Genomic DNA, 26,518 nt, shown 5'->3' with positions numbered 1-26,518 from the left:
GGGGCGGTGGGGTGGATTTGGCAGATGCAAACAAACAAGGGAACGCCACTGGCAGAACTTTGGTTGTTTTCTTACTTCATGAATATACTGAATATACACTAGTACACTCTAATACACATGAACTAATGCCAATACAGTCCATCCATTATCTGTACCCACTAATTCCTGGTCAGGGTCGTGGGGGGTGCTGGAGCCAATCCCAGAGTGCATTGGCAGAGAATATACCCTGGACAGCCCGCCAATCTATTGCAGGGCACCCACACCATTCACTCACACAATCATACCTCATGGACAATTTAGTCTCCAATTAGCCTTCCTGCATGTCTTTGGACTGTGGGAGAAAACCGATGAGTACCCGGAGGAAACTCACACGGACACGGGGAGAACACGCAAACTCCACACAGAAAGGATTCAAACCCAGGACCATCTGGCTGTGAGGTGACCCACTGCACCACCATGCCACTCCCAATACAGTCTAGTCCATATTAATACTCATATTAAAGTCCATGTCAAAACTCACTAATACATGTCAAAGAACGGTACAGCTCATTAAAACAAATACAACATAAGAAACTCTGCTAAACACATACACCAATATAAAACTACAGTACATTTGTGTACCCCCTATTGCACAATAGTGTGCAATTTACAGCTCAGTACTACATACCAAATTACATTAACACACATTATATACCCAGGCACACTCTCAACAGCATAGAACACCCTGATAAATACTTCTACTGTATACACTACGACACACTAGAATAAAATTCATTTATATTTATCATTCATTTCTAAACTTTCTGTTTTGGTTGCTATTGTTAAAAGTCAGAAATAACAAAGAATACCAGGGGGAAATGAAAAGCAAAAACAGACTATCAAAACTATGTGAACAAAATAAGTGTGGGCTGTGGCATTTTGACCAATATGAATAATTAAGAGAACTCAACTGCAATCTTAATAGATATCTAGTGCAGAGGAAAAATAAACAAATCACTGCTTTGTTACAACTTTGATTTTGACAGAAATCAAGACAGCTCTGTTGAAGTTCTGTAGAACTGTGTGTGGGTTTGAGAATCAAAACTAGAGTGAAAAAAGTCAGTTATAAAATGATCATTCTCCCTAGTGAGTCAGCTTTATTAAAAGAATCTTTTAAAATGAAAAGCTGAGACACAAGGCACTGTGTATTTAGTTATGTAATGTCACATCGATACATTTAGGTATGTTATCATATCAATATTTTATGGTTGCAATGTTATTAATGTATCACGTATCTCATGTGATATCAATTTAATTCTGACTTCAGTATCATATGCCTTTATTATTATATTTATACTGCATCATGAACATCCCTCAGCCAGTGGCTTCACGCTCTCAGAACACCAGTACTAATAGCTATAAATGTCCAAATGAACATCATGAAGCTGTGCGCATACTTCACTACAGATTTTTATGGAGAACTATTACTATGCTGTGCTTTGCACAATGTGACAATGTAAAAACCATACATCTTTATTCTCACTCGTATATTGCACAATGGAATTTAATTTAAACTGCACTATACTGGTCACTTGTACGGTCATGCACTTGAATTTGTTTATCTCGCGTATTACTTATTGCTCTTAAATTTTTTATGCTTACACTGTGTGAGTGAGTGGGGAGCAAGCATTCCATTGTACTAGTTACATATGGCCATAAAACACTATTATTTCACTCTGGAAAGAGAAGGGGAGCAGGGTGGGTATCTTAATGTACTTGGAAATGCAGAATATTTAACAGTAAATTCATAATGTAAATTCCTTTAAAAGCCCTCATCAGAAAAGACTATAAGCTTTATGTTCTTGTTAGCATTTATATCCCCATTATCTTTTAAAAATGAGGATATAAATGCTCTAATCTCTTTCTCCGGCGCAGCACCGCCTCCCCTTCCCCAACTCCTCCAAAAACAAATGGGGTTCCCAAATGTTCCAGAGATTAGGCTTATCTGTGAGGCGGAGTTAGGATGTACCCGTGTAACGGGAGATCAAGCTTACCTGTGTACAGGGAGATGTACGCAGAGTCGATGACCTCATACTTCAGGCCAGGCAGAAAAGGGCGCCACTAAAGGAGGGCACAGAACAAGAGCGGTGAGAAAGAGCTGCTTCAGTACGGGGGCGCGTTTACTGAGGGAGGGGTCATTCCACAGAGAGACGGCTGGATTTACTAAGAGAGGGATTCTTACCGACAGTACGCTGCATACGAGTGGGACGTTTTAACTGAGAGAAATGTTTTTACTGAGAGTGGAGTGTTTTTACTGAGAGTGGAGTGTTTTTACTGAGAGTGGGGTGTTTTTACTGAGAGTGGGGTGTTTTTACTGAGAGTGGAGTGTTTTTGAGAGTGGGGTGTTTTTACTGAGAGTGGAGTGTTTTTACTGAGAGTGGAGTGTTTTTGAGAGTGGGGTGTTTTTACTGAGAGTGGAGTGTTTCTGAGAGTGGAGTGTTTTTACTGAGAATGGAGTGTTTTTACTGAGAGTGGAGTGTTTTTGAGAGTGGGGTGTTTTTACTGAGAGTGGAGTGTTTTTACTGAGAATGGAGTGTTTTTACTGAGAGTGGAGTGTTTTTGAGAGTGGGGTGTTTTTACTGAGAGTGGGATGTTTTTACTGAGAGTGGGATGTTTTTACTGAGAGTGGAGTGTTTTTACTGAGAATTGAGTGTTTTTTACTGAGAATGGAGTGTTTTTACTGAGAGTGGAGTGTTTCTGAGAGTGGGGTGTTTTTACTGAGAGTGGAGTATTTTTACTGAGAGTGGAGTGTTTTTACTGAGAGTGGAGTGTTTTTACTGAGAGTGGAGTGTTTTTACTGAGAGTGGAGTGTTTTTGAGAGTGGGGTGTTTTTACTGAGAGTGGGATGTTTTTACTGAGAGTGGGATGTTTTTACTGAGAGTGGAGTGTTTTTACTGAGAATTGAGTGTTTTTTACTGAGAATGGAGTGTTTTTACTGAGAGTGGAGTGTTTCTGAGAGTGGGGTGTTTTTACTGAGAGTGGAGTATTTTTACTGAGAGTGGAGTGTTTTTACTGAGAGTGGAGTGTTTTTACTGAGAGTGGAGTGTTTTTACTGAGAGTGGAGTGTTTTTACTGAGAGTGGGGTGTTTTTACTGAGAGTGGGGTGTTTTTACTGAGAGTGGGGTGTTTTTACTGAGAGTGGAGTGTTTCTGAGAGTGGGGTGTTTCTTAGAGTGGAGTGTTTTTACTGAGAATGGAGTGTTTTTTTACTGTGAGTGGAGTGTTTTTGAGAGTGGGGTGTTTTTACTGAGAGTGGAGTGTTTTTGAGAGTGGAGTGTTTTTACTGAGAGTGGGGTGTTTTTACTGAGAGTGGAATGTTTTTACTGAGAATGGAGTGTTTTTTACTGAGAGTGGAGTGTTTCTGAGAGTGGGGCGTTTCTTAGAGTGGGGTGTTTTATTGAGTGTGCTGTATTTTACGGGGATAGAGATGTTCTTCAGGCGGTTGGTTTTACAGATCAATGTGCTATTCCGGTTCACACTTTACTCCCATGAATTCCTGCCAGTGTCTGAACTCAGGTGACCTTTACCTGAAACTCAATTTCTCTTTGCTAAATTTGTTTAATGTCTGGATGGTCAGACTAGAACACCTGAGCCTGGCTCTCCCTTGCTCAATGATTTCCTTCATCATCGTTCAGTGTTATTTGCAGTGTTATGGTCAGGGTGTTATTTGCACAGGGCAGAGGCTTTAGTGATGAGTGGAATGCTCATGGTAACACAGCTAGGGACAGGACAGGCAACAGTTCCTTTTAAAGAGATTCTGCAATTACTGTGTCAGTTCACATTAACGTGGCTGTAATCAAGCAAGACGGGTCATTTCCTTCAATGAAGGCCAAGACTGTAATTACACTGTTGCAATTGTGTACTTAGAAACAGAAACAGACACACACACACACACACATACATACACACACACAGAAATTCACAAAAATGCACGCACAAGCATGCACACACAAAAACAAACACATATACACATAGTCATATTCATATCCTCATACAGCTGGTTGCACAGACTAAGGTAGAATACTGCATTAGGTTCTGCAGACTGAAGGAATAGACTGCATTGAGCAACGCAGACTGATTGAGTACAACACTGCATTTAGCTTTACAGATTGATTGAGTACAACACTGCATTTTGCTGCACAGATTGAGCACAAGAGACAGTAAAATGGATTTGTCTGCACAGACTATAGAGACAGTGAAATGGATTTAGCTGCACAGACTAGAGACAGTGAAATGGATTTAGCTGCACAGACTAGAGACAGTGAAATGCATTCAGCTGCACAGACTAGAGACAGTGAAATGGATTTAGCTGCACAGACTAGAGACAGTGAAATGGATTTAGCTGCACAGACTAGAGACAGTGAAATGGATTTAGTTGCACAGACTAGAGACAGTGAAATGCATTCAGCTGCACAGACTAGAGACAGTGAAATGCATTCAGCTGCACAGACTGAGGGAGCGCACTGCACTCAGTATTCTCTCCATCTCGCCCGCAGCCTTCTGCTCAAGGTGATGACTGCCTTTAGGGGATCAAAAAATGCAGCTGCGGCACAATGTCAGATCAGTGGGGAAGACAACGCCCACATAAGTCCTGAGGTGTCAGTCAATAACAGGGGCCAGGTGGACGAAGGGGGTCCTGGGCTGGCCAGCATGGGTCTCTGAGAGACAACCCCCTCATGGACACACACACACACACACACACACACACGCACACACACACACACACACACACGCACGCACGCACGCACATGCACACACACATATAGGCACACATGTACGCACACATTTAGGCACACACATGTACGCACACATACACACACACACATGCATGCACACTCATAACAAAACAATGGTCATAGTTAATCAATTTTAAAAAAAACAAAAACAAAAACAGTCAAATTTAGACTATAACGATCCTCATGCCTGAATATGGTACACGAAAGGAGAACTTCTCAAAGCTATTATTTTTCACCTTTGGGGGCCGATCGATACTTCAGACTCAAACAGATTCTTATGGCTAACCGCTACGACAAAGGAATACCACACCGCCTCCAAAGAGCACCTTTTGCTTTTTCAGAGGAATGCAGAGTCTCAGATGTGTGTTGAAACAGTAAGCAGATCCTCTGACAGCCGAACAACTACAAAGATTTCTCATCCAATTAGCTCATCCGCCGTACCAGTGTATGAGATCGCAACGCTCCAAGTGCGGCGCTCTGCTCCTGTGCTGCTCGACGAGCTGTGCTCTGAAGCAGAACACAGTCTGTTCTCTGGCCCCCAACACCCAACAAAAAAAATGAGAGTCATCCATGTGCAGAGGTGTAAAAAAAAAAAAAAAAAAAAAAAAAAACTAATAAAACAAACTGAACAAGGGATAAAATGGAGTGGGGGACCTGCGTCATCTTCTCATCTGTGCAAATCCCTGTACTGGCTGCATGCTGTTGCTGGTGTTTCTCTCGTCGAGAGTAAAACCTTTCCACTGGTGCTTCTGTTCCATGCTTTCAGGCAGAAATGCAGGGGGAGGGGAGTCTGTTTCAAAAGAAACCTTTTCCTGACACAGTTCTTTCTCTCTTCCTCCTCGCTCTCTCTATTCTCCCTCAGTATTCTCAAACGGCATTCCCGGCCTACCCCTCTGGAATGCCCCGGCTCGCTAACGCAGGAACTGAAGCCGCGTGAATGCTTTTCTGTGTTTTTTGCGGTGGCTGATCCACCCCACCTCTCTCTCCCTCGCCCTCTGAGGCTGACAGTTCTCTGCAAGTCGTGTTGCTGTTTGGGCTCAGTGACGATGCCGGCAAACGTGACTCGTGTTTACTAATGTGTTCGTGTCAGCGGTGTGATTGAGGACCAGTCTCTCAGCTCTAGAGGGGCTTCGAGGCCCTGTCAGAGGTCAGGAGTTTGGTGAAAAGTTTACAGAGAACAGTAATTAATGGTGATTATCTTTATGAATATTAATACCCTAGATTATGCGTGCATGGATAAACATTGTGGCTCCTTGAACATCAAAACACTTCAGTCAATGCATTTCCCATGAGAAGTTACAGGTGAATCAAAGAAAAGCGTAAATTTTGAGGGTTGGCATTGAGTTACAGTACTATAGTCGATAGCAAGGTCAGTACTAGGTTATTGCAGTGCATAAGAGGGTCAGTAGACTCAGTACTGTGAATAAGAGGGTAAGTACCTGGTTATTATAATGAGAGGGTTAGTCCCGGGTTACTACAGTCAATTAGATGGTTAGTACTAGGTTATTGCAGTGAATAAGAGGGTCAGTACTGTGTTATTACAGTGAATAAAAGGGGTAGTACTGGGTTATCATACAGAGATATATATTATTGGTTTCTATTGTGAATTATATGACTAGTTGTACATTATTACAGTAAAAGAGAGGGTTGGTACTGGGGAAGTACAGATTATATGGCATGAGCCTGCGTTTATGCTGCTTGGCAGGCAGGGAACACTAAAACAGCTGATTTATACTTAATGTGTTAATCCACAACCTCTGGTCTCCATAAAGCTGTCAGCTGTACTTTAGATCAGTCCTGTGTTATACCCTGGTGGTCAAAGCTAAGCAGGGGCAGGTTTGTTTGAATTTGGATGGAGGAACTTGAAAACCACCTTGTGGCTGTGAGTGATGTTGCTGGGCCAGCAGGAGCACTGAATCTTCTCTCTGGACACTGGTATGCAACCTGAACTCTGAACACCTGTGTGCCCCACAACACCTGAGCATCGCTACCCCCCCACCCACCCCCAAATCCCCCCCACACACAGACAACACTTCCTGCTCTTAATGCATCTCTGTGTCTCACAGCCTATCAGATGCATGCAGATCATCTGCAGCTCTTCTCCATTATTGATGAACAAACAGGAAGGGACAGAAGCCACAGATCTCCTGTTACGTCTCCTGAGGGCTCTGACTTCGCGTGGGCATTTATCCTGCACAGAGCGTCTGAATGAAATACTTTACACTCCCAGAATGCCCAGGGACGGCTCCTCTTCTGATATTGCTTTTGGTATCAGACATCTCAGGAGGCTTTGAGAGCGCAGTAATGTGAGAGATATGGCTAATCTGCGCTGCCTTTCTACTGCTAAAAAGTGAAGATTTCGGCCTTTCAGATTTATTATGGCTGTCGGATAAAAAGACCCGCGGACAAGCCACAGTAAATCTACCCTGTCTGTCAGGCTTTAAAATGTATTAGAGCGCTAAATCAAACCCGGACCATGTAGCAGAAGAGATTCAGGCAGCAGTTAGAGACTTAGAGCAGTGTTTGGCTCGTTAGTGCTTCCCCTCAGCACAGTTTAATTGCCTTTCATCCCATTTCCTATTATGATATAACCGTGAATAAAGGCGGTAGCATAACGTTTGCAGCTACACAGCAAAGCAGCAATGATGATAATGATCACGACTACAATATAAACCGTGTCATTACCATTGATGGTGCTTTCTCACAACAAGCGAAATGGAAATTCTTCTTCCCAGGGCACAAAGTGCTCTTTAAAGTTTTTAAGCCGCCATCTTTGATGGACGGTCCTCCACAGCCAGCGAACAGCACAAGAACAGTAGATCTGCAAGACTGCACTCGCACACATAAAACCTACCAACCTAACCCCCCCCCCCCCCCCCCCGTCAGGTGGAAAGACACAGAAATTAGACACGGAATCAAGGATATAAGCTGACAGTCTTTTCATCAGTGTCTTTTCATCAGTGCCATGGCAACAAAGTGCTTCTGGAATTTGAGCGTGGGCTTAGAGGACCTCCAGTGCCTAAATATATACTGTGCGCTACGCTAAGAGGAACAAGAGACCGAATGGCGAGGGGAAGTGGGAGATCCGATATGCAGTGTTAGCCAGGAGCTGTGGATAAGCCTCTGGCCTCTTTTATATATATTCAAAAAAGAACACAAAAAAATTCAGAAAGCGAATCGCTCAAGCAAAAGAAATACCTACCAGGCCCTACTGGAGAGGTGTGAGTCACTCTGACTATGTGCAAAAGCACGTAGGTGTGATTTCTCCACAAATTACTGACACAGTAAGTCCCTCACATAACCCACCTGGTTCATTCTCACCTGAAGAAAAGCTGCAGACTGTTATGGACTGTTATAGTCCCCTATGGACTCTGTTCTAGGCCCCTATAGACTCTAAACTGTGTCAAACATTACACTGACTACAGCTGGTACCCAGTGCTACTCATCCTGAGATTTTCAGACTTACCCCAACCTCCACATGATCTGAGCCCTTGTCATCTTGCTTATGCAGAACCTCAAAATAGTACCGTCTGGAAGATATGAGGCTGCAGGGAGACAGAGAGAGAGGACAGAGAGAGAGAGAGAGAGCATGAGACAGAGAGACAGACAGAGAGAGAGAAAGAGAGAGAGAGTGATAATACATTAAGTTGAATTTGAGAAGTTTGTAAAATTACTTTCTTTGTGGAGTGTGAAGGGACACAGATGCTAGGAGTGTGAGTGTTGAGTTGATACAGGGAAGGAGAACACAAGGCGTTTGTTTGAACGTGAAGTGATGAAAATTGTCGTAACATGCCATGATGAGAACAGGCCATTCAGCCGAACAATGCTCGCCATTTTCCTGCCACTAAAGTGTACCTAGTGCTCGGTTTACCTACAAACTAGAAAGTACCCAACACCATACCAAGCCTGGTTTTGTAAATCCCCATAGTTTCTGCCTCTACTACATGACTGTGCTGAAACCTTCACTACAAGGGATCTTCATAAGAATAAAATAAATCATACTTACATTATATTTTCACTGCAACATGCTTTGTCATGCAAGACAGTTGTAAAAATACGTAAACGTTTTTTCTGCCGAGTCGCAGAAAGCTTGCTCTACAAATGAACATGCCTGCACCTCTTTATTGTCCCCACATCCACACCTGTACAGTATATACATGTATGAGTATGTGTGTGTGTGCGTGTGTGCGTGTGTGTGTGAATGTGTGTATGTGTGTGTGTGTGTATTTGTGTTCAAATGCTAATCTAAATTCAGTTGAAGAGTAGTCAGCTGAAGGGACTACATGGGCTGAATGGACAGCACTTGGATTATCAGGCGCAACACAATCACAGAACCGTGATACGACAAACCAGTTAACATGTCACTTTGCTCTCAGTTAAGCACAAAAAGGATATAAAATTAGTTTTACTGCAAATTTGCAGTGGGAATGCCATAAAAACCATCTGTTGTGAGGGTTTTTGATAGAGTGCTTTCATTCATGCATATTCATAAGCAGATATCGGCTTGTACATACTAATGAGGCCATCCACATTTCCTTTAGAGAAACGCAGCGATGCTGCACCACTGGCTCAGCCATCGGAACGGGGTGCTGTGGGCTTCTAATAACGGGTGAGTGAGAAAGATGGGCAGAGAGCGGCTGAAAGGATCAGAAGGAAAAAGAGGAATTCTGGGAAGGATAGGTAGAAGAGAGCCGACAGGGGCAATCGCGTGGGGAGGGGCGAGCGGCGTGCGGATGGCATTTGCGTCCGTTTGTTTCGTTTTAATTGCGAAACAATTCCATTTCGTCCGTGATCCACAGCCAGTTCCATGGCCCGGTGTCCTGCAGCGTTTGTTAAAATCAAAGAGTATCCCCCCTCACTCAGAGACGGGGCACGTCTCCCGCTTGGTCCAACAGTGACCGCTGCATCGCCGTCGCACACGGATCCTACACCAGCTACCGCTTCCACTGAGCCAAGGCCCACTCACCCTGCGCCGAGTCACAAACTCAGCGGAATCGCTCAGAAAAGAGAAGTGAACATAACACCGCTCTGTTTCACTCCTCACAACTGGAAGGACCCCACGATAAAATCTCTGGCTGTGTAACGATAGAACCACGGAGAGAGGGAGGAGAGCGTTTACTGAATGAGATTTTGAGGGGATTTGTGTGGTCCGCTGCCATATCCTCAGGCTGTGTGCTGTTGCATGCCGGCAAACTTCATTTTCTCCCTAGCAGAAGCCCGGAAGATATCTTTTAATAAGTAAATTATCTCTGAAGATATCATTTAATCCTCTCCTCGCCATTTTTATGAGCGGCAGCCAGCAGGGAATATATTTTAATCAAGGTGGCTTATGAAGCAAAGTAAAACAGACATGGATGATTACACATTCACAACAATGTAAACACACGTGTGCATAAGCACACGCACTATATAACCAAACCCATGCATAATAATACAATGCAATACATGTACACAATAATACGTGACACAACCTATACACACACAACACACAACATACACCAGCCCAGACACACAGAAAAATACAAACGGAAAAATGCACGTACACATGCACAAGCAGACACAACTTTCCTTATATGCCAAAGCATATATACATATATCACCACATACATAAATGCATGCAAAGAAAATGTACTTTAAAGGATAAAAGGATATTCTAAAGTTAATAAAGACCAGTGTTCCTTCACTTTTATAATGCAATCTATGACTGTAAGATAAAATAACTGCTCACAAGACCTGTCTCTGTGAAACTGAGCTGTTTCAGGTAAGATACCAGATCTCTCTCACTCTCTCCAGAGACAACAGAAAATGAGTGAGGTGAATCATTATTAAGCTCTGCAGTGTTAAGGATTAATTTGTAGACACCATCTCTTTCTCTTCCTCACCCCCCCCCCCCTCACACTCACACACACATTTCTTATGGAGTATTATTTTGTTTTGCTTATCCCCCCCCCCCGATCTCTTTCTTTTGTAGAGAGATGTCTTTCTCTAATGGCTGTTGCTGAACTCATGAATACCAGCATGTGGAGGGAAAAAAACCCTTTTAAAAAAGAATGGACGTCTTGTAATGTCTCTGGGGCCTACCTCAACGGACAGCTGAAAGCCCATTTTTTCATTAACCAGCTATTTTGAAATGTTACTGTCCCACATGTATGCACCAGAGCGCTTAGCGTCATCTGTATCTCTAGCCGAGCGCTTTGTAGATTAAAGCCAGGGGCAAATCTGCACTGTAAAAAGCTGTTTTCACTCAGTGAAAGCACTCAGTGTTTATAACTGAAATGCATTTTGCTGGGGGGGGGGGGGGGGGGGGGGGCATCATTTACGGTTTGTGATGTACAGTGGGAAGGGGTGGAGATGGTGGTGTCACTGTAGAAAGAGAGAGAGGGATGGGATTCACCATATAGACATACGTATACAGTATGTATGTCTATAAAATAAAGGAAGAACTTGAATAAATAAGGGATACAAAGCATATTGAAAGCAACTGCTTTCCTAGTTGTCCGTTGTTTTGGCTAACACAGAAATACGAAGAGACCTCAGTGACTAAAGAGGGGTGGTTGTTGGGACATGTTTACCCAAAATGGCGGGAAGTGTCAATAGGGGAAGCTAAGGGCAACGGTGGTTGAAGGTGCATTCTCCCTGATCGGGATGCCTCCGCTTTGGTTTGAGATGCAACAGACAAGCAACAGCTGACTACAAATATCAATCTAAGATGTGTGTTGGCGGGTTCCAACACACACACACACACACACACACACACACACACACACACACACACACAACTTGAGTACTGTAGGACTGAAATGTCAACACAGTTCTAGAAACACCAGATGTTATTCCTTTATTTTAATTAGTCTCTTCATTTTAATATTGATTAGGATCAGCCATTTAAATATCTGTTGCCATTAGCCATTTTAATACCAATTAGTAATGGACATTTTAATATTGATCAGTTTCCGCCATTATAGTATTGACTGCTATCTGCTATTGTAATATTGATCAGCATTGGTCATGTTAATAAGTATCAGGACTCTTCCCATTAGCCATTTTAATACCAATCAGTAATGGACATTCTAATACTGATCAGTATTTATTGGTATCTTCTATTACAATATTGATCAGTATTGGCCATGTTAATAAGGATCAGGACTCTTCCCATTAACCATTTTAATACCAATTAGTAATGGACAGTTTCCGCCATTTTATTATTGGTTGGTATCTGCTACTGTAATATTGATCAGTATTGGTCATGTTAATATGGCTCAGGACACTTCCCCACTGCACTCTCTAGTCCTCTCTATCTGACTCCACCTTAGAAAGAACTGCTGAGTCAGCCAAAGAGTAGATCCACTTAAGCACATTTACACTGCGCTGCCAGGGCTGTCAAATCCTACCTGTTATCGCGGCCATTTTGTCTAAGGCAGCTTAATAAACTTTAAAATAAGTTAACAAGGGGGTGCAGGAGCTTTGGATGGCAGAGTCACTACAGGATTCCAGCCCACCAAGTCAGCACATTTTTCTGAAACTCAATCCCCCACCCTCTCTGCCTGCTTAAGAGAGACAAGAAGCAGGTTAGAGGTGCCATATATTCAGGGCAGATGTGAGCTGGAAGAGGCACGTCATCACAGAGCGATGATGCGTATGTATGTGTGCACGAATATGGTTGCGTGTGAGAATCAGCCCGCACTGATTCCTGGCCAAAAGACCTGAATGAGCTCAGTTTTACAGCAGTAGTACAGGTCAGTCAGTTTGGAGAAGGTGAGACTATTTGCCCACATAAAAGCCCCCATCAGAAGGGTGCGCTCACAAACATGTACACACGTACAGGGCTTCTGCAGCCCGCAGAAAGGCAGACAACAAGATGCCGAAGGGTCCAGGTTTGGAGCCGGGGAACAGCTGCAGCGGAGGTCCCGAGTGCTTCACTCGCTGAAGACGTGCGAGGCATCAAATGGCAGTTCGCCAAGCACACTTAACAGAACAAGGCGAGAACACACACCACGGGCTCAACTCCGGCACACAAAGGAACAGGGGAGCTGTTTAAATGAGAACAGGAACCAAGGCCAGGAGAGAAAAATGCTCGGCTGCCGCCTGTGTCCTGGATCACAAATGTGGAAACCCTCTCTCAAGAACGTACAATTCAAAGTAGATAAATACAAGACAGGATAAAGTGTAGTTATGCACACACGTGCATGCACACACACACACACGCACACACAAACACACACATATGCACGCATGCACACACACGCACGCCCACACACACAGGAATGATCTGAAAAATTTCTGCCATCTGTATTTTTACCCATGGTTCTCTGCATTTTTACCCTCTAATTAATGGCCATCCCATCAGAGAATTCCACATCTCGAATGGCTTCTCTCGAATGGCTCGGAGTGTGGCACAGTGGGTAAGGAACTGCGCTTGTAACCAAAAGGTCGCAGGTTCGATTCCCGGGTAAGGACACTGCCGTTGTACCCTTGAGCAAGGTACTTAACCTGCATTGCTTCAGTATATATCCAGCTGTATAAATGGATACAATGTAAAGTGCTATGTAAAAAGTTGTGTAAGTCGCTCTGGATAAGAGCGTCTGCTAAATGCCTGTAATGTAATGTAACTGAATCTGCTTTTTTCCATCAAAGGACAGTAGCTCATTCCCTCCACACCTTCGAGCAAAGGATCCCAGTGAAAGACTGACAGTGGCACGTGTTTCACAAACGCCTAAGAGTAGCAGCCAACGCAGCTGCAAGCAGCGGGAGACTGCAAGTGCATAGAACCTAAAACGCACAGAAACTAGATAGGTCCTGCGTGACAGAGACCGAAAGAGTGTCGGAGGTGTGGAGGAGCCCCCCTAATTAAACACTTAAAGGTGCTAAGGGGTAAAATAAGGCATTTTGGCTAACCTTTCGTTCCTATCGAACTCTATAACAGTATGGAAAGTAATTTAAAAGAAAAGCTACTTCACTCGAACCCTGAGCAGTATGTGGTGTGTGAATCAGTGTGCATTACATTTCAGTGCTAACTTGAGTCGGCTCACATCACAATAAGAGCTGGTTCACGTCAAACTATAGCCTGCCAACATTAAAACTACAGCCTACATATTGTAATATCAGTCTCATCACATCATAACTAGTGAGCTCAAATTAAAACAAGCCTGTTCATATTATAACTAGAGGTACTAGTACCAGTACCAAAGTAGTGCTTGTGTAGTATAGGGTAAACTGAAGACCACGCAGCTGAGATATTCCCAAACAAGTATTCTATATTGAGGCAGTTCTCTACAAACAGAGATTAATGTCTTTTTGTGAACTTGACATTTCAGACAAAAAGAGAAACTGAGCTCCTTGTCTTTGCTTCCAAAATATTTCATCATTTCCCTGTGATAAAATATTCTAACACAATCGTTAAACGTTGACAGTGGCTGTGAATTATTCAGTACTATACACTAGTAAACCTGAGCCAGGCCAGTCAGCCTCACTGACTGAATTCTCACCTTGAAGGGAAGATTAAAGTGAACAATATCGCATAGTGAAATGAAGAATGGGGTTACCCTCCCCTAAGCATCTTCCGTTACAACCACATCATTTTGTTTGGCATCTCACTCAGTAAAACCACCCAACCAAGTGCCAATGAACAGATACACCGGAGTCAGGATAAAGATAAACACGCAGATTCCACTCAGGAAACACTCACGAGTGATTTTGAAAATGGACATCAGGCCATTAGCGATGGCCCTCCAAGGTTAGGCACAGCAGCCAGGCATGTTTCCACTGTATATTCTGCAAATATAATATTTTTAAAGATAGCCTTGTGGTGATTTGCACCTACATGCTGGAAGGATGAACTCCAGAAGAACTACTTCAATCACATATTTAATTCACATTTGTCTGTCACAATGAAAAAAGGGATAGTCAAACAGATAGACGATATCTACAGGCTGCAAGCTAACCGTGCTACCTCGATGAATGGCTGCAGATGAAAAAAACGTGTTGGATTTTCAACAAGTTTGTTGAGTTTAAAAATCATCAGAAAGGACTTGACAAATGGCGTTTGTGTTGAAAATAATGAATATTCGGTAAGCCTTAAGAGTTAAGGACAAACAGTGACTGAAAGGAGGCCAGTTCAGACATAAAGCCTGTGATTGTAATGAGACGAGGATTTCCTGTGGGAGTGAACAAAGAGCTCCATTCACTCGTTTCCACTCGTTCTCCTATGCCCATCAATCGCAAAGCTCTCTCTCTCTCTCACTCGCTCGCTCAGCCATCCCTACTTCTCTCTGTCTGTCCATCATCCTTACACTACTCTGGACCAGAGAGAGATGTACCAAAGCCTCCTGTTTTTCACAAACTCCATGGCAACCTCCACTACATAGCCAGCAGACTCCAGTATGTGCTCAGGAAAATGAGAAAATGGAAGAAGTATGTGTGTGTGAGCATGTCTGCATGCATGTGTGTGTCTGTCTGTGTGTGTAGACGTGTGTCTGTATAGAGCATTACGTGTTCTGTAATATGAAACAATGTATCCTAGTTCTTTTTGACATTTCATTAAAGAGTTCTTTCATTTCCATTTAAGAGGATCAATTTACTGCTTTATATAAAAATATCCAATCAACAATTCCATAATTTTTAGTTTAATTACTTTGCTCCCCATAACAGAACCATAAGCTGTTGGGGATTCTTGTCTCTGTAACCCATCATGACTAGTGGCCGGTACAGTGAACGGTGTGATATTATACACAGGCAGCAGGTGTGTAGCGGTAGCATAGGACAGGTACTTACTGGATGGACTTGGAGCTCTGGGACCTGAACTTGCTGAACTCTCCTGGAGCCGTCCACTCCGACCCTCGCTGGAACACACAGGGCAGGCCAATTAAGCAACCTGTCAACCTGCCACACACTGTAAGCTTGTGCATATGTACTGCATATGCATTTAAGTTTCTGTGCGATTACTTGTAAGGTAGGAATCACAAGGCAGTCACAAACTGTAAATGTATCATACTATATATTTCCCAGGTATTAGTCGAAATAAAGGCCCCAGACACCGAAAGGTTTCTTTTATTACCAAGGCAAATACAACAAGCATTACACACCTTAAAATGAAACGGAAACAACTATTAATTCACATATAATCTACCATATTGCAAGGCTATGCTTATTCTTTGGGTACTACCACATTTGTGCTACTCTCGCCCACTACTATGAGACAAACACAAAGCTCTGATCAACCGAATAAAACCAAAATCCTCTGGATCACTTTCAGTGGAAGTGAGTGTGGGTTGGCTTAACAACTGTGCCTGTAGGTGTTAAAATATCGAAAAAAGGCAAATATAAACTAGTAATTTGTAATTTCTTAAGGGCAGTATTCATTTAATATGCTGAATTGCCCATAACTGTGGATAATACATTTCAGCAACAGATATGTTATTGCCAGTGATTACTGAAATTCATTAATAATATTACGTGAGCGTTTAAAGTATAAAGGTGCTCGGATTACAAGATAAAGCCTGAGTGCACTTAGATTGAATGGACCCCTGTGTGTACTTTCCACAGGGACATCAGACTCCGTTTTATGTAAGATAATTATATTTCTAGGGTAACTTAACCCTCTGTATGATCAAAAACAAAAAGGCGAGGACAAATGTAAGTTAGTTAGACGTAAGTTAATTATGTTATTGCTTAATCCACTCTTCTACATAGGAAAGTCAGGCAGGATGCAGTGAATCATAAGAGCGGACGTGTTCCTGCAGCACTGGCTTCTGGACTTACAGCAGACCTACTCCAGCTGTGGCTTTATTAGAATCACCACCAGCCAGCCAATCAGAACTGAAGCTCAGATCCTTGACAGGTCACTGTGTCTGCTGGTTTGTGATGTGTTCCTGCACTTAAGTGCTTCGTTTAAGTCGGAGATTGGCTACAGAGCCTTCACGCCATATTTCCCCGGCCTAAATTGACTGCTGATTGAAAGGAAATGGCAGAAACCAGCAGAGACTGCAGCCCTCCGGAACAGGAGTTTGAGGCCCCGGGTTCAGAGGAACAGCCGAACGCGTTTCGATCTAGGCTAACATTGTTATCGTCTCCTCTGATTTTCAGCAGAATCTGAAAATGCCACTCTTCATAGCCAGCGGAAACAGGATCCTTCAGAACACATGTAATTATTCAAATTCAGTTACAATTTTTTTTTAAAAACCCTGTCTGTACAACAACATTGTTCATCAGAGTTGAATCTGCTGTTTTCAGCTGCATGAAGCACATGGTTTCACATGACAAAAAAACATCCAAATTTAGATGCATGAACAAGCTCTCAGTCAATAAGGACCCGGGGTAATTACAGAGAAGGGAGAGGGTTATTACCGCGGTTGCGACAGGTGCGAAGATGTGATTGGAGCAGATATGGATTGTGGTGACTGATGTCACTACACCACCAGTGCCCCCTTGCAGGCACACACCCACACCGACCAGAGTTTGGTGTCCAGGAGAAGAGCTCATTCTCCACAGGAAGGATCACCCTGTGGAAACTAATTTCTCCTCAACGCACCACTGACAGGAGGACGAAAAGGTACTGAAGCACAGGATTAGAGCCGTAATGGCGCTCTCTTCCCCATCTGTTCCTCATCTGACATACCCTGGCTCCCAGGGACTGGAGGAGCGCAACAGAAAGATGCATAGCCAACCGTTCAGCGTGTCCCTACAGCACATCGCATACTGTAGGTGCACAGTGATAAACCATTAATCACGAGCCAGATTCGCAATGCACATACCTCACCGCGCATAGGAGACCAGGGGGTCCAGATTGCGGCTTGTGCGGGGAAGTCGATCTGCGTTTTGTGTTGTGTTTGCTGCAGATCTACGTTCGGGGAAAAAGGATCCCCTGGTATCGTAAGCTAGGTCATCTGCAGACTGTCTGTGCCCGCGTGGGTTCAGTGAACATTTCTGCTTCAAGTCAGAGTAAATCAATACGCTGACCGTCTGCACCCCAGACCGTGTGCAACACAATACAAGCGCAAAGCCTGTTGACCCCGGAGCTAAGTGCATTTAACACAAACAGTACTCGCTCCCAGGAGGGCTGGTGATCAGCACTCAATGGCAAGACTGTAATCAGCAATTAGCAGCACTGTAATTAGTGATTAGTGAGACTGTAATTAGCTATTGGCAGGCCTCAAATTTCCATTAAAGCCCTTGGTGGAGCCTTTTTGACCTCATCCATGATATGTAATTCCCAGCAAGCTTTGCAGCAGTCCAAGTGCAGTGTATTGCTGCCAACTCCATTTACCATGTCCTGTACCCTTTCTCTTGCGTTTAATATGAATCACCTTTAGATCGCCTTGAGCATCACATTCATAAAGACTTAATGTGTAGATGAAGGCCTCTTCACTATGAATTTGTTTAATGATTAAAATATTTTAAAATGTCATAAGCGAACATCTTCTGTTTAAAAGTAATATTTCCAGTCTACCTCTACCTCCAGTCTAACAGCCAATAGTTTCAGAATCTGCGATTTATTAAGGCCACCTGCAGACCTGCTGGTGATTGCAATGAACATGAGTTAAAATCAGGCGTGTGAGGCGGCCATTTTGTAAAAAGTTCTAAAAAGAGGGCTCTTCGGGGAAAACTATGCAGCTTCCTTTGTTTTTATTTATTAATTATGTAAGACCAAGTAATTGTCGCCCTTAACATACGCAGAATACTGCACAATGATACAACAATATTCTCAAGTATTACAAGGATCATCCAATTACAGTATTGCTTTCCACTGGGTGCTTCCTATGTTAAAAGAGTCTATGCTGATATGCCATCAGCAGCCAATCAGGGAGCAGAGCACCTGGGGTGTTTGCACTTTTTCCACATACTGTGAGCCATGTGTTCCTGCAGCTCTCAGGTGACAGTGTTCTCACACAGGACTGGAAGGGGGGGGGGGGTCAGGTGCATTGGCCTCTCTCGCACATCCACGTGACTGACCCCCCTCTCTTCATTGTCCCCACAGTGCTGAGACGGCCGCCGCTTGGGGGGGGCGCGCAGCGGTACAACATCCTGCGCTGTGCGCGCTCTGAAAACTCCGCCCCCCCCCCCCGCAGCATCAAGCGCGTAACCCGTAACAGAACATGACGTTGTTTCATCACCGCTCCAGGAAGCCGCGCACGACTGAGCACCTAACACGGAGCATAAGGCCTCTCCACGCAACCCCTTCACATATACACACACGGCTAGTTCAGACTGCTGGGATGGCCATTAGCTCTTTCTACGCCACCCCGCTAAGATGACACGTGAAATATATGTAGCTGACCTTAAGATCATGTGATTAAATTAAAACTCATGTTTTATGACACGACTCAACACATTTACATATCGCCGCATGTACGCCTCAATAATTTTTCCATGTTATCTGTGAAATTTTTAAAAATTAAAGCATATGTGCTGTACCAAAGAGCATCCATTATTTAACCCCCCCATAAAGAGGCGGTAGACTAATGCGGAAGCAGAGCGGGTTCCATGATTAACAGACATACTTGTCTCAGCACAGAAACAGAGCTACACAGACCACCTTCAACAAGGCCTGAGGCCTTAGCCGCTATGCTATCAGGCCCTTCAGAGTGAACACACACAACATCGTCTCCCCAGGACCTTGTGACACCAAGTGCTCTCAGCTCTCTAATTCAAGATGGGGTAAACACAGCCTGGTCAGCAAATTACATTGCAAGGTTACATAATTAGGAATGCAACCGTAATCGCAAGCTGTCTGTTTTTCGCTTTCTTAGAGGTGCTCTGTGGCAGCTTGAGTGCAAAGGATTATATGGAAAATACAGATTTACAGTAGAATGAGCGATATACTGATGATAGGTTGATCATTAACCATTGATAGATATTTTAATTTAAAGGCATACATGGGTGCCAAACTTACGCGTCCCACGTACACCAGCAGCCGGGCGTTGAGCGGGCTCTCATCCGGGCTCAGCCAGAACTCAGAGTTGTCATCAGAGGCCACAGCAAACTGGAAATCTCCTGTAGGTAAGAATCAGCTAAACAAAGCAATCCCACAATCCAGCCTCTTCACTGACTGTAACCAACGTTTGTGATCAAGGTTTTTGGTTGTGGTCAGGGTTCCTGATTCTAGGTGTTATCAGGTTTATTGATTGTGATCAGGGATACTGACCGTGGATGTGATTAGGAATATTGATTGTAGTCAGGGATATTGATTGTGGATGTGATCAGGGTTATTGAATGCTGTTAGGGATACTGATTGTGGATGTGATTAGGGATATTGATTGCAGTCAGGGATACTGATTGTGGATGTGATCAGGAATATTGATTGTAGTCAGGGATACTGATTGTGGATGTGATCAGGGTTATTGAATGCTGTTAGGGATACTGATTGTGGATGTGATTAGGGATATTGATTGCAGTCAGGGATACTGATCGTGGATGTTATCAGGAATATTGATTGTAGTCAGGGATACTGATTGTGGATGTGATCAGGGTTATTGAATGCTGTTAGGGATACTGATTGTGGATGTGATTAGGGATATTGATTGCAGTCAGGGATACTGATCGTGGATGTTATCAGGAATATTGATCTCTCACCATCTCTGTAAGGGTGGATGAAGCCAAAAATTCTCAGGCCGTAGTTTTTCCATTTTGGAGCCACTGCCAGTTTCTTCACTGTGGTTCTGCTCTGTAATTAAAACAACACACCCATACATCATGCACCAAATACAGACCTGCATAGAATATACAAACACAAACACACATGTATAACATACAGCAAAGATGGTTGATTTTCGAGCACTGTTCAGTACGGCTGATAATTGCACGGCCGATTCTGGCCTTTCGGCGTACATGGAGAAGCAGACACACAGATCAGATGTGCTACTTACGTGAGGATACAGGGGAAAGTGAATGTTTTTTCTGAGCTGAGCTACGGAGGAGCCGCACCAGTCTTCAAACACATGGAGGTTTGCCTGTCCTTTGTACTGCGGGAAAAGCATCAGAGAGAATCGTGCATCAGGAACGCCCGGCTCGGTGTACGAAAGCCTCCAAGCGTTTTATGTGTCAACAGCAGCCGCTGGCTCCAGGGTCCCGGGGTGGCCAGGGATGTGTTACATTGTAAAGGAAAACAACAGGAACGTGAAATGGAGTCTGCTTCGGAGGCTGTAAAACACGGCCGGCTGTGCATCAGAGGCCGTTTAAAACAGAAGGGCTAAGAAGCTGCAGCCCCAGTCACAGACCAATAATGGTATTCACAGTTCAGACTGAACTCCCAGCGCCTCTCGGGGATCAAATCTGTCCCACACTTCAGGAACTGTTATTTTACACTGCACTGTCACAGGGCTATGACTGACAAGCTGCCTGTCTGCCCAGCGCACAAAATGGAGAGATGCTTCAGCACAGGCCCCAATAAGACGGTATACCAGTGAATTCATTTATTTTATTAGGCATTTCACAGACGCTTACCCAGAGCAACTTACGAAGCATACATTGCTCTTATTTTTAAAATATACACTAAATGTATACAGCCAGCACAACTGAACCTTTAAGTCCTACAGCTCAGTTCCTGAGCCATTATACTACACTGTCACAATACATTCACTTGTGAGGCAGAGCGTGCACTACACTCACATGCGAGGCTCGGCATGATACTATACTCATCTACGTTGGATGTGACACTACACTAACCTGTGATGTTGGGAGTGGCACTACACTAACCTGTGATGTAGGGTGTGGCACTACACTGACCTGTGATGTAGGGTGTGGCACTGCACTAAACTGTGATGCAGGATGTGACACTGCACTAAACTGTGATGTAGGATGTGACACTACACTAACCTGTGATGCAGGATGTGACACTACACTAACCTGTGATGTAGGGTGTGGCACTGCACTAAACTGTGACGTAGGATGTGACACTGCATTAACCTGTGAGGTGGAGGAGAGAGCACTGGGGGATGACATCCCCAGCATGCAGTATTGTCATGAAGGTGACATTCAATAAGTACCTGAAGTGCTTTCTCCTCCCACACAACTCTCCCACTGAACACCAACCCAATAAACCAGCTGCCATCCCTCAAACATCCTGAAATCCTCCAGAGACAAGCACACACTGCTCTAAGAGAATGAAATGCCGTCTCATGTCAGCCTAGGTCCACACACACACACAGCGCCAGCCCACACACACACACACACACACAAATACACACGCAAACAGCCCACAGACACAAACAAGCACACACACACACACACACACACATGCACAGAGCCCGCACCCACACACACGAACCCCACACGCACACAGACACATATAGACAGAGCTCACACTCACACACACACACACACACACACACACACACTTATGACTACATCTGCAGCTACAGTCTCATCTGCCCTCAGGGCTCAGAGGGAGGGCACATAGAGACTAATGGCATCACAGGCACCATATATAACATTTACAGTACACGTTTAAGAACACGGCTTTCCTTATTACAGCACAGAATTTATTCAAAAAAAGAATATCGTTCGTTTCAGGGATTTTAAGTAGTTTTGGTGGAGACAGCAAATAAAATTATTCCAACTGCTAATTGTTTTGTAACTACTATAAAAAGCGATATCTTCCTCATTTCTACCCTCAAAAACATCATCCCTTCAAAGAGGTTTGAAGACAGCCCCGTCTGCAGGCAAACCATAGGCGGTTTTAAATTTTTTCCTTAAGCCAGGTGAAATGAGGTCAATTCAAGTCCCTGCCATCATTCCTGTAAACTTCCAACTGTTCAAAACTCAAAACTGAACAGACATGGAAACCAACATTTGTTTGTCTTTGCTTGCCCCATCTCTGTGAGCTGCGTTGTAACAGTGGGAGACGATGCGTCGCCATGGTAATGAAATGTAGGTCACCTGGAGTTCACAGGCAGCTCTGACGTGAAGCCGATCTTCACCTGCTACTCAACCATTCCTTTTCATCTGTCACTCGCAATACCTCTGCATCTCATCTACAGTGAGTGATATTTGCAAACGGGTCTCATCCACAGACTTATAATCTGGTTCTTCTGCTCTGGGGGATATTCACATCGAGTTCAGATAGAGAAGTTCTATGAGAATGTAAAGCACTTTCCGTGAACTGCTAGGGTGGACTGAATGGCTGGTGATATTTTTCTTTCCAGGGTGATGATATGAAATGGCATTCAATAACAGGAGAGAAGCAGCGCTCATAAATCATACAGCGAAAATAAAGTTCATTTCTGTGTCAGAATGAGACATCCCACACCATGAGCCACGTGATCAGAGGGGAGAATTATATTTTTAGATATTTTGGGTACTTCTGAAATGTGCTCCGATTGGTTGGGTTAAAAACATGCTGAAAAGCAGCAAAGCATGAGAGCGGAAGGTAAAAAAAGGACAAAATATCAAGCAGAAGATTTATGCACAAATTACTTTTACAGCGTAACATGAAAGGATTTAAATTAATACACCAAACAAGAGTGTCTGGTACAACAAAGTATTATTCACACCAGACTATAATATAATAATCATCAGCTCTCCGGGGAGCGTTGCCTGCAAACCGCAAACAATCCAATCAACAGGAGGAGTAATGAGCCAGCCAACGGCTCACCAGAGCGCTCTTCATTATGATGAAATGGGGTTTGGCAGCGGGGTTGGCACTACGGCACTCTGTCGCCGGAATGTGACTCCGACGCCGTCAGCACTGCGCTCGTAAAGAGCTGCGGTTGTGCCAGGAAGCGATGGGTCAGCTAGGCTAACAAACTGTTCATGGCGCATCAAGGACAGAGCCTTCAAGTGCGCTAATTCAGTCACCCTATGCACCGCCAGGTAATACGCAATCAATACATTTAATGGGCCTGTTCTGAAGCAGTAGGTTTTATGTGGTTTTATTACCCCATCATATATATTATACAGAGACCACATATAGAACAAAGTCACCTGCGTGTTTGTGTGTTGCATGTGCTCGCTGCTCTGGATGAAAACTCCCCCACAAAGACATGAATAATGCAAAGCCTGATAGGAGAAGCGTGCTTAGGACTGCAGTTTAAAGCCATTGTGAGCACATTCAACTGCAGACCAGAGGAAATGCATCCAAACGTGTGAGGAATAGATAAATACGCATTAATCCGAATAGCCACTTGTCAAATTTGGACACCGCAGCCGCTGAAACTGCATTTTGAGATTGTGAGTCTTTTTTTTTTTTTTTTTTAGTGCGGACCCGCAGCAATAGCTGCTGTAACAGCAAACAGAGGTGTGAAACGGTACTCCACAGCTCAGTGGCATCCGGAAAAAAACAGAAGAATCTGTGTCCTTGGAGTTATTTTTTAACATAGCCTGTTTTTTTTTTTTTTTAGCAGTTAAAGCTGAAACGTCTCCCTCCCCTTGTGTTCTGGCAGGACAGCCACTTCAGACACCTGCGGCAGACCCCAATATTCCACCTGGTCTGACCTCCTGCTGGCGTGAAGTCCAAAAATCTGAGCCTTACGTTGCTGACAGAACATTAAATCCGAGGTGGCCAACCCTGCTACTGGAAAGTCACAGCATCTATTGGTTGCCTTTGTTCGCCTCAAAATCAGCTAATGATTTTGACCAAAGTAACTAAATGAGTTAACTTTGTAAACAACTTTCTTTAATTGATCAATTAACAACTGCTGAGTAACAATGAAAACCGGCACACTCTGTGCTTCTCTCTGCTGGGCTGGGTTGGCCACCCATGGATCAGGGTCAGGTCCAAACTGTCTGCATCAGTGCCAGGTATCATGGTGCCTCTCCTTGCCCTGCCTGGTCCCCTGAAAGAACAACCTGATTTGATCTCATTAAGTAATTTGGAAAACATTCCTGAAGCAAACAAAAATGGCTGCCAGAGGGGAGGACGCTGACAGAATGCAGCGAGCAGTAATTTGGCTTTTGCAGAATCATTTTAATTAACGTAACATTTTCTTTTGACTTTAACAAACAATCTCTCTCGTTGTCACATCCATCTTAATTAATTTGAGGCAAACAAAATATAACCTTCAGCCTGAAATCGTTCAACTGAAAACTTTGTTCACAGAGGACACTGTCTCTGTTGAATGCACACCTGTTTATGAAAGCCCCCTCCCCTGCCCCGCACACTGCCACCTCCTTAAAAACTGCAGAGCAGCGGGCTTGCTCTGCGCCGTCACAGAAATTGTGCCTTCTGCATTAAAAAGCTTCTCTCTCAGCAGAAGCGTGAGACTGTGAGACTGGCGCAGTAATTCTGCCCTCTGTGTTAGAGAAGTCTCTCTCTCTGTCTCTCTCTCCCTCTCTCTCTCTGCCTCTCTCTCAGGGAAAGCACAGTCTGCCCTCATAGACCACCTGCTCTTCTAATTTTATCGTGGATGCTGCAGGAACATGGGATGGGGGAAGACACCCCCTGGGAGATCAGGGGAGAGGACAAGGAGGCAGGCTCTGTGCTGACAAGGGCATGCGCCACACCGGTGCGTTAGGCAGAGCGAACACACCACAGCATTATATACAGCCACCATGTTTAAAAGGAAAGAAGTGAAACGTCAATCGCTCACAAGAGTCACATGTTAAACTGTTACACGTTTAGAACAACCACCCACTGCCCACTGAACACACTGCCTTTGCCTAGGGCGTAACGATGCAGTGTTGTATTACCCTGTCATGAATAGCACAGCACAGTATGTTTTGTGACCATGGTGATGTGAAAAGACTTGCAGCCAATTAAATGTGCCACCCATATAGGAGCCACCTTACCTCTGGTTTCCATGGCAATTTGTTCTGTTTCTGTCCAAGGAACTTCCGGATCTCTGACAAGTCCCTTCTCCCCTCCTCCCACGCATACGGTCCATCCTCCTGCCAGAGAGAGAAGGAGAGAGGAAGGTTAATCTCCCATACATAGGACTACTACTACTACTTCCTGTCAGAGAGAGTGAGAACAAGGAAAAAAAGAAAAAGAGACAAAGACAGGAAAAGGTTCATCTCTCACAGACCCACACATAAGATTCTTCTTCCTGTCAGAGAAAGAGAGACAGGAAGATGGGTTAATCTCCCACACACATGCAGTCCCTTCCATCAGAGGGAGCAGAAAGAGGGTTAATCTCCCTAAATGCATCAATGGACAGACATCAGCCATTTGCAATAACAAAACGACCTACATTTTTCACATACAATGTCATTAAGTGTGCTTGTGCAAACAATGAGTTAAATTAAAAAATGATTAAGAAAAAGGTTTGTGTGCATAAGTAATTTGAGCTATACTTTGTATCATTTTAATTACTGGGCAAAACGACCAGTCTTTCGCCATAACCTAAGAATAACAGCCAACAAGTTATGACTTGGTAAACAGACTTTGCTAAATGACTTGTTTCTGATGTAGGCGCACCTATTTCCTAGTCTTAAAAGAAGATGATGTTCATAACTTAGCTTAAAATCAGTAAAAGGACAGAAAGATATTTTGACCTTACATAATGCATCTATCAATAGAAAATAATGATGCACTCATCCTCTTTCACACATTCAGTTCAGTTCCTGTCAAAGCAACAGTGCTTATTAAAGTAGCATCAAACTCGGTTGCGCTCAGTACTGTTCACATCACTACTCTACTCTCCAGGGTCCTTTCCCCATGCACTTAACTTAATCATAGCCTCTGTAGCCGTAAGTCTCTTACTCAGACCCCATTTTGTCATGGTTTACAGAAGAACGTGTTGATGATGCAAGGGGTGTTGTTTTCTAAGCAGCACAGTCATATCAGGATGAGAGAGAGAGAGAGAGAGTTGACAG

The 26,518-nt window shown here is 43.8% G+C and overlaps 1 protein-coding gene across 1 annotated transcript in view; it reads right to left on the bottom strand.

The window, feature by feature from the left end:
* Nucleotides 1-26,518, bottom strand: part of LOC118228416 (N-acetyl-beta-glucosaminyl-glycoprotein 4-beta-N-acetylgalactosaminyltransferase 1-like) — an 82,849-nt gene that overhangs the window by 13,046 nt on the left and 43,285 nt on the right. The window contains exons 4-10 of the mRNA XM_035419935.1: nucleotides 25,493-25,591; nucleotides 20,635-20,730; nucleotides 20,342-20,432; nucleotides 19,662-19,762; nucleotides 15,545-15,612; nucleotides 8,241-8,319; nucleotides 2,034-2,100 (exon numbers count right to left, since the gene is read on the bottom strand). Of these exons, the coding sequence (XP_035275826.1) occupies nucleotides 2,034-2,100; nucleotides 8,241-8,319; nucleotides 15,545-15,612; nucleotides 19,662-19,762; nucleotides 20,342-20,432; nucleotides 20,635-20,730; nucleotides 25,493-25,591 (601 nt within the window). The remainder of the gene's footprint in view (nucleotides 1-2,033; nucleotides 2,101-8,240; nucleotides 8,320-15,544; nucleotides 15,613-19,661; nucleotides 19,763-20,341; nucleotides 20,433-20,634; nucleotides 20,731-25,492; nucleotides 25,592-26,518) is intronic.

This window comes from Anguilla anguilla, chromosome 5 (assembly GCF_013347855.1).
Source record: "Anguilla anguilla isolate fAngAng1 chromosome 5, fAngAng1.pri, whole genome shotgun sequence".
NCBI classification, from domain to species: Eukaryota; Metazoa; Chordata; class Actinopteri; order Anguilliformes; family Anguillidae; genus Anguilla; species Anguilla anguilla.
Note: the sequence above shows the minus strand (reverse complement) of the source record. Positions and strands in the feature narration are given on the sequence as shown.